This window comes from Gymnoscopelus braueri, assembly GCF_963280865.1.
Source record: "Gymnoscopelus braueri genome assembly, chromosome: 19".
Taxonomy (NCBI): domain Eukaryota; kingdom Metazoa; phylum Chordata; class Actinopteri; order Myctophiformes; family Myctophidae; genus Gymnoscopelus; species Gymnoscopelus braueri.
Window position 1 is genome coordinate 28,136,862 of NC_137621.1, and position 10,009 is coordinate 28,146,870.

General features: G+C 39.7%; 1 protein-coding gene across 1 annotated transcript; it reads left to right on the forward strand.

Moving 5' to 3' along the window:
* Positions 1–5,060, forward strand: LOC308074311 (NACHT, LRR and PYD domains-containing protein 1a allele 5-like). The gene is made up of 8 exons (XM_080413712.1): positions 1–178; positions 367–416; positions 931–1,145; positions 1,500–1,741; positions 2,005–2,121; positions 3,199–3,346; positions 4,169–4,216; positions 4,310–5,060. The coding sequence occupies exons 1-8, from the start codon at positions 158–160 to the stop codon at positions 4,564–4,566; spliced, it is 1,098 nt and encodes a 365-aa protein (XP_080269838.1). The 5' UTR covers positions 1–157; the 3' UTR covers positions 4,567–5,060.
* Positions 5,061–10,009: the final 4,949 nt, after the last annotated feature.

Consider the following 10,009-nt stretch of genomic DNA (forward strand, 5'->3'; position numbering starts at 1 on the left):
TCTCCAGTGTGTCAAAAAATGCATGGCACTCAAAAACCCTTTGTGTGAACATGGTCCCTAAGTCTGATAGCTTGTCAGTTGTATATACAGAACAATTTAACTTTTTGCGTTTTATATTTTTCCTCCAGGTGTTGGCTCAAGTCAGCCACATGTGTCGATGTCATCAGAGACATTGCAGGTTGGTAACGTACGTGTGTGTGTACGTGTGTGTGTGGGGGTGGGTGTGGGTGTGGGTGAATAGACTCTCTGATGAGGTTGATCATTCCAACATGGACATTGTGAGTAAAACCAGCTCCATACAGAATAATCACACAGACTGAACATCAGGAAAGTCACTGATAGTTTGTTTCCTGCTTTGTCTTTCAGACCAGTTTTTCCCCCATCGTGCACACGGTACACAGAACCAATGAATACAGGTAGGTCATCCTCAACAGCTTCCTCTATAGACGAATCCACAGACCCGCTGCATAGCTGCTGTGTCGCGGTGTGGACACCGCAGCTAAGGCTGCCTACAGGCACTACAGGCAGCACGTCTGTGGATTCGTCTATAGAAGTAGAAGTTGTCTTTGAGAACATCAGGTGATCAATCACCACAGGTCTTTCTGTTTCCACTAACATGTTGTTTCTATTCAACCAACCACTGTGATTGTACGTGAACTGGATGCAACATGTGGCATCATGACACCTAATGAAGTCAATAGATGATCAATCAATCAATGTTTTGGGGTGCCGGTTGTCAAGTGGTTAAGGGTGTCCCGGGTTTGATTCCCAAGCCTGACGGCAGATTTGCTGCATGTCATTCATTCCCTGACTCCCTGTTTCATGCTTCTCTCCACTGTACTAACTAAATAAAGGCAGAAAAGCCCCCACAATATCTTATATTATATATACATAATATGTATACAAATAAATGCTTGTTTTGTGTCACAGGTTCAAGTTACCCGAGACAGGGCTGTTCCAGTGCAGAAAGACAGGGTTGGCGTTTAAAACGTCAGGGGAAGGAGAAGTCCTCTACAGGACTGTTCAGTGGGATGAGGAACAGCTCCAGTCAAAAGGAGGGACTCCTGCAGGTCCTCTGTTTGACATCCAGTGTCCTCAGCAGTCTGTCTGCCAGCTACACCTGCCACACTGTGAGGTCACAGCCGGTGAGTTACACAGTGTAAAAGACAATAATATGTTGGAAACCAACGTGGGATGTTGTATATTATGGTTTAGGCATGGTGTTAAAGAAGCAATTGTGTTATTTTCTTTTTTTCTTTCTTTTTTTCTTTCTTTTTTTGAGGTTTACCGTGAAATGGAATCTATTTTTAAAGCAGAACGTTGCTGATATTTAAACTAAATGTAGGATGTGAAAATCAGATACAACACTTAATGACTTCTGTGTCCTGAGAATGAACATTGCAGCCACATTAGACCCAGTACACATTGTTTTGGGTTTGATTTTCAGAATGATATGATTCATGGTAAATAATCTGATAATGTCTAAAAACCTTTCACAGATGATGACCTTTCTGTGGCCCACATCACAGATGAGGGGGTGAACTTCTTAAAACCACTGAAAGTGACCAAGACTCACGTGGTTGTAAATGTGACCCACCTGTCATTGTTTGGGCTGGTTTACAAACTACTTTACCCTAACCCTAAACCAACCCGTGGTCAAGTTCTGCTGTTCCTTCCACAACCAAGCCGCATACTTGAGATGAAAGTATTACTGCTGCCAAGCAATGTGGATATTGAACAGGTAATGTATGTTCTGTTAAGTAACGAGCATCTTAGAGGCTTTAAATCTATTTAAACGTATGTACTAAAACATGAAATAGATTCAGATTGTGAAAAGACAACCAGAGGATAGTAATTCAAGACCAAAGTTTATATTGTAGTCTAAGGACAAAATTACCCAGATATTAATGGCAACAAAGCCTGTGTACATAGCCTGTAAAATCTGTCAATGTACCAGACATTATGAGTGAACCAGCTGGTCAAGGTGTCTTGTTGTCATTGTAGGTGATAGCAAAGTCTTACAACAAAGAAGATAAATACATCAACACTCCGACAGAGTGTTTTTTCACTCCAGGGGAAGTCTACAGTCTGCACTGTCCTCCACATGATGTACAACCTAAGGTATCACACACTAAACCCACTGTATAACCTGGTGTTATACAGCAGTTACAGTTACAATACTATTTACTCAATGTAATTAACCCAATATCTCATTATTTTACTGGGATTCTCTGCTTGCATATACAATGAAAAAACAAAAATACTACACTTGCTTTTCTTTTTTAAGACTTTGCCTTTGTGGCCCTAGGGTTAGGGTCAGTTAGGGCTAACCCTTTTACCATGTTATGGTAAAATTACAATCTGAGTTTAGCATTTCCACCCATTTCCGCCTGACAAGATTTTCTGACATTTTACATTTTTGTCAATACACACTTTTTTCTACTACTCAAACAGATTTTGTCCAAAACTCACACAAACGCTACATATTTGTGGTCACTTGATCAAGTATGTATAAGTCCGATTTTTCAGATTCCATTCCGATTGGCTATGATTGGTATTCAAAGTGTGCGGAAGTGACTCATTTTTCACAAAATGCCACAAACGCAGCGTCCAATTGCCATGTAACTTTGCACGTACACTCCCAGTAGGCCAAGGTAAAACCACCTCCCCAATTATTCAAATTGGCCTCATGGTGGTTCTAGAACAGCCCACTTCATGTAAAGTTGTCTTAAGACACTTTACATGTAGAGCAGAGACCCCATATTGTTTAATCCCCAGCAAGACATTTATGCAAAGGTGGCAACAAAAAACTCCCCCTTAACTGGAAGAAACGTTGAAAAATGTTTAATTGGCATCAATCCAAAATGGACGCCAATTATTGTCAAAAAGTCATAAAATGATGGCAACATAAATGTTTTCTTCACAGACCATTTCTATGAAGTCACCAGAACAACATACTAAAAGTCCTAAGAAATCCTAGTTGCGGCAATTATGTTTAATTGATTAAAATGATTTAGTAAATTATTGTCAAAAAGCCATATAAAATGATGGTGAGGCCAATTTTCATTAGTCTGAGATTTCAAGTGACTTCCAAATACATTTTGAGGTGAGGAATGCTGCTGTTGCTGCTGCTGCTGAGGCTAGCACTACTACAGTAATACATCGATGCAATAGTAAAACAGTTCTATGTGTCTTCAGGCTTCGCATCCTTACCATTTGAACTATGGACCAAATTACCCTCCAACATTCATGGTGAAGATGGATCTCAATACAGAAGTCGTCTCATTGGAGGTGCAAGCACCTGAGAAGAACAAAGTGTGGACGCATAGCAACCTGAGTGTTAAAGGTACAGTTGTTCGTTCATTATGAATTATGGGGAACATTTCATTGCTGTTTACATTCACACCTTTAATCCGGGTTTCTCCTGTGCAGACCCATAGTCCACTATTCATTGCATTAGAACACCTGGAGCTCCCCTTCTGTATGCAGGAGGCAGGCATTGTTACCATTATTACATACCATACTTTACTACAGACACTACTCCTAAACGATGTATAACCCAAACATAGCTTCATTATATGTCACTTGTCTGCTTTTACTGCACTGGCATGCACTATGTCCTATACACAACTAAACCTTTAGACATGGTAAAACAAAGGAACATGATGATTTTGTTTAAAAGCTATGATTGTTTTATCTTTGGACCAAAGATATCTTTGGACCAGAGATATGGCTAATATATAAAAAATAAAGCATAGGCCAATGCCTAGTGAGAACGATACCCCCACCCGGTTAGAAAGAAAGACACAGACAGACAAACAGACAGACAGACAGATTATGTGTTCTCTGACTTCCCACTCAGCTCAACACACTCTCGGGTCCTCTGAGACACAGGCCAAGTTTGAGGTAGATTGGTTCTACGGTTCTTGAGTAATGCTGGGGGAAAGTTACACACAGAGGTTTTTGCATTCATAGATCGATTATTTACATTATTAAACTAAATAGTCACAATTATAATTCTGTTCATAATTGTTTATTCAGCTGCTACTTTGATGACTAACATAATGTAATATGATTAGAATATATTTATTCAGATTAATATTTAAATATAATATTAATCATGTGTGTAAACCCTGCAGTAAAGGCTTTCACTTCATGTCATCCACAGGACCAACCAAACCAACGAGAATGAACCCCATCAGCCATTCTGTTTCAGGTACACACCCATTATCTTCATATATGTGTTTTTCTTTCTTTCAACTTAACAATCTTAAGATTTACAGTATGTTATCCTTTGATTTGCATGAAGTCAAACAGGATTTCTTGATGGAAAATCGGGAGGCTTTAGTCAGTAAAGTGAAGAATGTGGGTCCCATCCTTGATTACCTGCAAAGTAAGGGCATCCATCCTGAAATGGCCGCCAACGTCCAAGCTGAGACCACACTCCAACAAAGCATGAGGACGATCCTTGACAGTGTGACCACCGCTGAAGCAGCAGAGATCTTGTACAAAGCTCTTGTTATAAATGAGAAGCTGGTCATGAAGGAGTTACTGGGTCAGGAATAATACCAGGGGCGGATCTACGGTGGGTGGACCTGCATGGACCGGGCCCTCGCACCTCTGTCCACGTTAGGGGCAAATATCGACCAATCAGAACAGGGAGCAGAGCTAAGTAACTTTAATGAAGGACAAGGATTTTTGTCCGAGTCCAGTGAGCTGACCCATGACTCTGTACGACAAACTGTTCAAAAGTTATGGGAAAAACATATATGATATATTGACCAATCAGAATAGGGGACGAGGCTAAGTAACTCTCAAATCAAGTGATGCGACTCACAAGTCTGTACGACAAACCATTCAAAGGTTATAGCAAAAAATAGGAACTATCAAATATCGACCAATCGGAAGAGGGGGTGAAGACTTTAAACCTAGTCCAATGAGATGACTCACAAGTGTTTATATGTTTTGGTCATGAACCTTTAAAATGTTTACCAATATCTGCTGTGTTTCCTTATTCATATACGGGAAAACGTTTTGTAATAAATAAAACTAACCCTTGGATAAGATGTGACTCTTCTTTTTATAATGAAATGTTTCTGTCTACAGTTCAGACATTGTAACCCATCCATACTGCCAGCATCATTTAGATTGTAAAGAAAAGGACAAATAAGCTAAAAATGAATCTAAAGATACAATACAACTCTCTTTGAGTAGCCTGTGTACTTTATACTTTATAATTTCATATTTAGTTTACTTAGAAATAGTAGAATAGATGTCTCCCAGAATGTGATTTGTACCCATACTGTAGTATCTTCATTCTAAGGTTGTTTTATCATAGAGTCACATTCCCACAAAATCACATCCTTTAACTCGTTAAAACTGGGAATGCATTCTAGATTTTAGAAAGCATTTCGTTGCTGTCGGGCAGAAACCTCCTAAATCCATATTAACTCATTCACTGCCACAATTATTGCTGGCCGCGTTTGCCCACTGCCAGAGATTTTTCATTGAAAAGTACTCAGGAGCCGAGATACAGAATTTTTTTAAGTTTTAAAGGGACCACACCATGAATTTCATTTTCTTTTTTGGGGGGGGGGGGTATTTTTTGGGCTCCCCAGTGTCTCTTGTACCCCCAAAAATATTTTTTTTTAACATTTAGTCATTCATTCTCATTTCAGAGATTTTCAGAATGGGCGTGTCTGAACAGGCCATTTCAGAATGGCAATATTGATGATGGCCAGACAGAATTGCTCAGTATCCCCCCCCCTGCCCAAAAGGACGTTTTGGTATTGCAGCTGAAAGTGCTGTATAAGCCAGAGACAATTGACTTGGGATGAGTATATCTGAGTGATGATTTAGGCTCAAACCTATTGAAAAAGGTTTGAGGGACATACACCATATAATATTAAATATCAATTTTTTTTTTAATTCATGGTTTAGATCCTTTAAGTTAACAAGGAAGTGGATGGGGGTCTAAATCTTCGAAGAAATCATATCTCCTTGGTCTTTGGGTCAAAAAAAAAGTGGCAGTATTGGTAAACGGGAATAATTACGTCAATTACGTCAGTGGCAGTGAATGAGTTGAGGCTGATTCTACAAATCATCTGTCGGGTGGAAACCTCATATGTCCAAAACTGTTACTTTTCAGGATTCAAATTCAAAAGCGTCAAAAGTAGCAGATCTACAAGCGCGGCACGCAGCGTAGAATCTTTTTTTGTGTGATGCTGTGGTATGACAATTTTTTAAATTTTTATCGAATACCCAGGGGTCCTTGAGTGGGTTCCAGGGGGTCCCCTAGCAAAATGAGGAACAACGTAAACACTTAAGCCCTGTTTTATTATTTGTCTATTTCAACTGTTGAGAAAAACTTTTGCGCACCTAGAATAAAGGCTTAAAGGGATATTTCACTTTCAAAAAAACTCTTGGTCATTTTATCGTCTACTCAGGCTTTTTTTTTACTCAGGATAAAAACTGTGGGAGGAGATGCGGTTCAAAGTATTGTTTATCTAGAAAGAAGAATAAAGAGTATAGAGTACTATAGTCTGGTTAGCCTGTTAGGGCAACCACACAAAAAAAAATCTTGTTTTTGCATCAAACGGTTACGTTTTGCGCAGTTGTGGCGCCCCCTATGGATCAAAGTGGAAATGCTTTTGGTGATTTGTTGAGTAAACCACCCTCGACATGTGATTTAAATTTGGGATCGATTGGACGTTTTGTTGGTTAAACGGGCCCCTCCCACTAACTTTGGAAGCCAATTACGGACGAACGGTAAGGACTATCAAAATGCCGTTTGGATATATTTATCGCATGGGTGCATAGATGACCTGTACCGATTTGTGTGAGATTTGGAGAAAAAAAATAGGAAAATGTGCAAAAAGTGTGTTTTGAAGAAAATTCAAAATGGCGGAAAATCTATCCTGACGCAAATGGGCGTGGCCTATATGGGGAGATGCGTATTGACCCAAGGAATCCAGGGGAAAATTAATTTTGATTTTACGACCAACGGTTCAAGAGTTATAGGCAAAAATGTAAAGTGGGCTGTTATAGCGCCACCATCAGGCCGATTGGTGTAATTATTTTTTAAATAATTTTGCACTAAATTGTGAACCTCCCCTCCAAATCTGGTAACTCTAGCTCTTACAGTTCCTGAGAAAGAAATGCTTGAATTTGAGTTTTTTTACTTTTCCATTAAAGTGGATGGGGACATTTAATGCACTAATAAATCAATATCAATAAAACTATGTAACCAATCTCTTAGCAAAATACAAGCACACGATTCCCGGTGAGGCCGGTCATTTTGATATATGGCACTAAATTGGGGAATAAAAAATATGGGAGGAGATGCGGTCTAAAGTATTGTTTATCTAGAAAGATTAATATGATAGTATCCCTAGAACTATAGTCTGGTTGCCCTGTTAGGGCAACCACACTAATAATAAAGTGCGAGGATTACTATAGTCTGGTTGCCCTGTTAGGGCACTAAAAAATAATGGGCGTGGCCTATATGGGGAGTTGCGTTATGACCCAAGGAATCTAGGGAAAAATTAATTTTGATTTTACGACCTACGGTTCAAGAGTTATAGGCCAAAAGGTAAAGTGGGCTGTTATAGCGCCACCATGTGGCCGACTGGTGTGATTTTTTTTTAAATAATTTTGCAATAAACTATTAACCTCCCCTCCAAGTCATGTAACTGTAGCCCTTATGGTTTCCGAGAAAAAAATACTTGAATGGGAGTTTTTGCAATTCCCATTAAAGTGGATGGGGAAATGTAATGCACTAATAAATCAATATAAAAAAATCTATCCAGACGCAAATGGGCGTGGCCTATATGGGGAGATGCGTCGTGACCCAAAGAATCCAGGTGAAAAGAAATTTTGATTTTACGACCTACGGTTCAAGAGTTATAGGCCAAAACGTAAAGGGGGTTGTTATAGCGCCACCATGTGGCCGATTAGTGTAATTATTTTTTCAATAATTTCGGACTAAATTATGAACCTCCCCTTCAAATCTGGTAACTCTAGCTCTTACGGTTTCAGAGAAAAAAATACTTGAATTTGAGTTTTTTCACTTTTTCATTAAAGCGGATGGGGAAATTTAATGCACTAATAAATCAATATCAATTAAACTATTTAACCAATCTCTTAGCAAAATACAAGCGCACGATTCCAGGTCAAGACGGTCATTTTGATATATGGCACTAAATTGGGGAATAAAAAATGTGGGAGGAGATGCGGTCTAAAGTATTGTTTATCTAGAAAGATTAATATGATAGTATCCCTAGAACTATAGTCTGGTTGCCCTGTTAGGGCAACCACACTAATAACTAGACGCGTCGCAATTCAGGGCAATTGCAGAGTGTGGTTGCGCCGACGCGAGTCGCGGGTCGCTGCCGCCGGGACTCGAGGAATACGCTGGGAGGAATACCGTCGGAGGCTGCGCCAATTACATTGTCACGCAACTCCTGAGATCACTTGCGTTTCATTTTGAGAGGATTGGTCCCCCGCCCCCAACATATGGTTTTTGCATCAAAAGGTTACATTTTGAGCATTTGTGGCGCCCCCTATGGCGCCCCCTACGGATCAAAGTGGAAATTCTTTTGGGGATTTGTTGAGTAAACCACACTTGACATGTGATTTAAATTTGGGATTGACTGGACGTTTTGTTCGTGATTTGTGGGCTTTTTTGTAAAACGGGCCCCTCCCGCTAACTTTGGAAGCCATTTACAGACGAACGGTATGGACTATCAAAATTCTGTTTCGGTCCAGATTATCGCATGGGTCCAGAGATCATGTGTACCGATTTTTGTGAAATTTGGACAAAATATATGGGAGGAGGAGCTAAAAGTGTGTTTTGCAGAAAATTCAAAATGGCGGAAAATCTAGGGAGTTGCGTCATGACCCAAGGAATCTAGGGAAAAATAAATTTTGATTTTACGACCTACGGTTCAAGAGTTATAGGCCAAAACGTAAAGGGGGCTGTTATAGCGCCACCATGTGGCCGATTAGTTTAATTATTTTTTCAATAATTTCGGACTAAATTATGAACCTCCCCTCTAAATCTGGTAACTCTAGCTCTTACGGTTTCTGAGAAAAAAATACTTGAATTTGAGTTTTTTCACTTTTTCATTAAAGTGGATGGGGAAATTTAATGCACTAATAAATCAATATCAATAAAACTATGCAACCAATCTCTTAGCAAAATACAAGCACACGATTCCCGGTGAGGCCGGTCATTTTGACATATGGCACTAAATTGGGAAAAATAAACTGTGGGAGGAGAGACGATCTAAACTATTGTTTATCTCCAGTATGAATAATAAAGTAGGAGGATTACTATAGTCTGGTTGCCCTGTTAGGGCAACCACACTAACTAGACGCGTCGCAATTCAGGGCAATTGCAGAGTGTGGTTGCGCCGACGCTAGTCGCGGGTCGCTGCCGCCGGGACTCGAGGAATACGCTGGGAGGAATACCGTCGGAGGCTGCGCCAATTACATTGTCACGTAACTCCCGAGATCACTTGCGTTTCATTTTGAGAGGATTGATCCCCCCAAAATAAGTTTTTTTCATCAAACGGTTACGTTTTGAGCATTTGTGGCGCCCCCTATGGATCAAAGTGGATTTTTTTGGGGGGATTTGTTGAGTAAACCACCCTCGACATGTGATTCAAATTTGGGATTGATTGGACGTTTCGTTCGTGATTTCTGGCATTTTTGGTAAAACGGGCCCCTCCCACTAACTTTGGAAGCCAATTACGGACGAACGGTAAGGACTATCAAAATGCTGTTTGGATATATTTATCGCATGGGTCCATAGATCATGTGTACCGATTTGTGTGAGATTTGGTAAAAATTTGAAGGAAAAGGAGCAAAAAGTGTGTTTTGAAGAAAATTCAAAATGGCGGAAAATCTATCCTGACGCAAATGGGCGTAAATATCAATTAAATAATAAAACTCATTGAATTATAAAATACAAATTATTTATTTGTCCAAATTAAGTCACAGGCTTTTA

Bases quoted from the DNA above. Each gene is read 5' to 3' on its own strand.
- LOC308074311 (XM_080413712.1), top strand. From the start codon at position 158: ATGTCATCAGAGACATTGCAG. The intron at 179-366 runs GTTGGTAACGTA...TTTGTCTTTCAG, and splicing joins TGTCATCAGAGACATTGCAG to ACCAGTTTTTCCCCCATCGT. The intron at 3,347-4,168 runs GTACAGTTGTTC...TGTCATCCACAG, and splicing joins TAGCAACCTGAGTGTTAAAG to GACCAACCAAACCAACGAGA.